The sequence below is a fragment of the Meleagris gallopavo genome, chromosome 8 (genome assembly GCF_000146605.3).
Source record: "Meleagris gallopavo isolate NT-WF06-2002-E0010 breed Aviagen turkey brand Nicholas breeding stock chromosome 8, Turkey_5.1, whole genome shotgun sequence".
Taxonomy (NCBI): Eukaryota; Metazoa; Chordata; class Aves; order Galliformes; family Phasianidae; genus Meleagris; species Meleagris gallopavo.
Window position 1 is genome coordinate 16,023,644 of NC_015018.2, and position 3,609 is coordinate 16,027,252.

At 45.2% G+C, this 3,609-nt stretch overlaps 1 protein-coding gene across 1 annotated transcript in view; it reads right to left on the reverse strand.

The window, feature by feature from the left end:
- Positions 1-3,131, reverse strand: part of TLL2 (tolloid like 2) — a 79,615-nt gene extending 76,484 nt beyond the window's left edge. The window contains exon 1 of the mRNA XM_031554573.1: positions 3,104-3,131. Coding sequence (XP_031410433.1) covers positions 3,104-3,131 — 28 coding nt within the window. The remainder of the gene's footprint in view (positions 1-3,103) is intronic.
- Positions 3,132-3,609: the final 478 nt, after the last annotated feature.

Below are 3,609 nucleotides of genomic sequence, written 5' to 3' on the forward strand. Positions count from 1 at the left end.
AAAAAAAAAAAAAAAAAAGACTTTCTGACTTTCTGAACCTTTCAGCCATCAGCTTCAGTCTTCTGGTAGGAATCAATCTTGGTAGCTCTTCTCCTCAGATAACTCCCACACCATGGGACTTGCCCTGGATTCATTCTTTCAGATGAAGTTGAGGAACAACAACCTTAGAGACGCAGATGAAAAATTAAAACTGCTGCAATCCTAAACTTCACTTACAGTAGTTCAACAGATAAGCATTTTCTCCCCTTAAAGTCATTTTACCAGCCATGACTACAGTGTAAAGTGAACCATCGCAACTCATTTAAACTGTATCACTTGGAGATAGTCGTTCTTCTTCAGGTAGCAGATTTTGTTGCAAAAACTGCCCTCTTTCCTTGATGTGTTGTCACCTGACTGGAGTCCCAAACAATGCAGCTGGGGAAATAGGTGATCTTAAGCAAACATGAAGAAAATACACACACACACGAAGGATCATCACAAAAATGAGCAAGAACAGAACCATTAGCTAAGCTATATCCACAAAAAAAAAGGATGGTAGAACTCCAGCCCATTTGGAGTAAACTTAAAAACGGGCTAACAATTTCTAACCACAGTGCTGGATGAAAGGGAGTAGTTCATGATAGATCACATCTATTCACAGGCTAGACAAGGAAAGCAAACACTGGCTCATTTTACTCATTGTTCTTCATCCACCAGCACCAGGAGAGAAGTGTTGCAGCACTGTTGGAAAAAAAGCAAAGAAGCAGACAGAAGGCAGGAAAGAAATGGGAACTGTTTACGGAGGATGGCTAATTTGAGCTGTTTACAGATTTCCCCTGAGTTGGGGATGGAAGGGAGTTGGTTTCAGCCATTAAAAGTACAACGTGAGAATCCATTAATTTTCCATAGAAACAATGTCATCATAGAAGCGAGACAAATCTGATCAGTCATGCAAATGTGCTGATGTTAAATTCTCAGGCCTGGGAGGAGAATTTTGGTTGCCAAAAACACAACAATGAAGAGATCGGAATAAGATTAGCAGACAGAGAATGACATTGTGGGAGCATGAGATATATACGCCAAATCACCCCCTGACTATAATAGAATTTATTTCCTAAGCCATGCAAAGGTGCCTGAGCAGAACAGGAAAAAAGAAAAAAAAAAAAGACACACTGTCCTTGTATGAGATCTCAGGAGATGGGCAAATGCCACATTCAAAATGCCAACCAGGAAGGACCTTCACAGAGCACTGAGCTCACTCCAGGGAGTGGAAGGCTTGGCACCCCCGCAGGACTGGGATTCTTGCAAGCTATGAAATCACAGTGTCAAGTAAAAGCAAGCAGTAATAGCAGACAAAACAAGTGGCTGTGTATTGTAGCTTAATCCAGTAGAACACTTAACACCACAAGTTTAGAAGAGAAATCAAGCAAGCAAGTTGGCTGCATAAGACACTAGCACCATCCCAGGCATGTGCCGAGCTAAGATCCAGTATGAAACGTGGCACTTGCGCTGCACTGATAAGGGGCAAGCCACAAGAAAATTACTTCTTTCCTTCCCAACAACAACAATCTATAAGAGGAGACCAACAGATTTCATCTCCTTCCCTCCCTTTTCCCTTTAAAATGGAACTGGTACAAACACCCATCAGAAGAAGGTACCACGCACAGAAAATCATAGCAGCACCTCAAGCAGGTAGAGTAGAAACTGCTCACCTTGACAGCAGAGCACAGCCCTTCCTCAAGAAGAATCAAGCCACTATCCTGAACTGGCCTCACCGCAAGTATTTAGGGGTTAAAAATATGCAAAACGAAGCGCTCCACCCCCTGCAACACGCAAAACATTACTAGAGCAACGCATGTGACAAAGATGCTTCCTGATAAGTCTCTCCACTAGCAAATACAGTTCAAAGAAATGCATGAACAAAATAAGGAGAGCTCAAAGCATAGGAGATGTTTCACCTATATTTGTCCGCAGCACAAAACATCAACATTCGCCATAGAGAAGACATCAAACAACTACTGGGCTCACTTCTTAAGAAGTGCAACATTGTAATGCGATGGAAAACACAGCAACAATAGCAAAGTAGCAAGGTGCTAGGCTACAGCAAGCCAGGACTGCTCAAATGCAACAGCTATGAGCACAGAAACAAAGGAAAGAAGTTGCTTACCTTCAGAAGGCCTCAGGTGCACAGGAATCTCTAAAGAAACACCCTCATCTCACTGCCAACCTTTACATGAGGTCTGTAAGGGGTGGATCTTGGCTCCATCCCTTCTGGTCATTCACGTACATTGCATGCACCTGAGCTCCCCTTGGCTGGCCCTGCCTTCCTCGGGCTGCTCAATGACTGCTTCAGGCAGTGACTCAACATTTCCACTTCAAGAACACGTTGTTTTTACATTTGGACATATTTACCACCTATGCTGCAGTGAATTCTAGGCACCTGTTTGCAGATCCCTTTTTTCAGCCCCAAGCTGAGCTAGAGGAGGAGAGGGGAACCTAGGAAAGTTTTCCTTGTGCTGCCAACACCCATGTCAGAAAGATCAGACTGCTCAGTGCAACCCCAGGGCTTGCTGCAGTGGCACGATGTGCACCCCTAACATACCTTAGTCATACTCCAGGGCTCAGAGAACAGCAATGGCAGCAAATGGCAAACATTTGCAAGACTACGGCCCAGGGAGCTCTGCACAGCTTACATTTCAGATGAGGGACAGGAAAGAATAAAGTTCAGTGATCACAATTAAGAAGAAAAAAAAAAAGTTAAAAAAGAAAAAACCACCGGCAGCAAAGCTATGAAGGAACACCGTTCTCTTGCAACTATCTGGTGACACTCTAACCACCAAAGCCTTTAAAAACTTAAAAAAGACATCTGTAGGTAATACTATGTCTGCTTAGGCTGCCCACTGCCCTGTGCAGCCTGTTCCATGCCCACCGATCTCTGGTGCAGACCCTTTCCCTCGCCCCCAGCTGCCCTCCCCTGACGCAGCTTCATGCCGTTCCCTCAGGCCCTGTCGCTGTCACACAGAGCAGAGCTCAGCGCTGCCCTCCGCTCCCTGTGAGGAGCTGCAGCCATCATTCAGCTCAGCTCCTCTGCTGAGGATGCCCAAGGACCTCAGCCGCTCCTCACACACTTCCCCCTCTGGATGCTTCGCCATCTTCGTAGCCATGCTTTGGATGCTCTCTAACAGCTTTCTGTCCTTCTCACAGCTTTCACTCCTTCTCACTGTCCTTGTGGCACTCCGACCCACACCCAGTGCTGGAGGTGAAGCATAACTGTCAGCAACATACCCATAAATATTCATTTGCTGCTTGTTTGCTGTTTGTTTGCTGTATAAATGTTCTTGTGTGGCACATCAAATCAGTGTTGCTGCTGTAGCAGTGATTCATACCCTGTCATGGCCTGCCTTTGGATGATTCCTTCTGATGCTCCAAAATCTGTTTGCTTGTCAGTCAGCCCTAAAAGCACTCATCCCAGAGTTCTTCTTTTACTGCATTTGTGAACCCAGTGCCATAAACTCTCCCATTCTTGTCTTCCAGTGTTACTGCCTCACAGCTGAACTCAGCCACCCAAACAACCACAACAAACATCACCACAGTTTCAGCAGCTAACACCTTGGTCTATTCCATAACAGC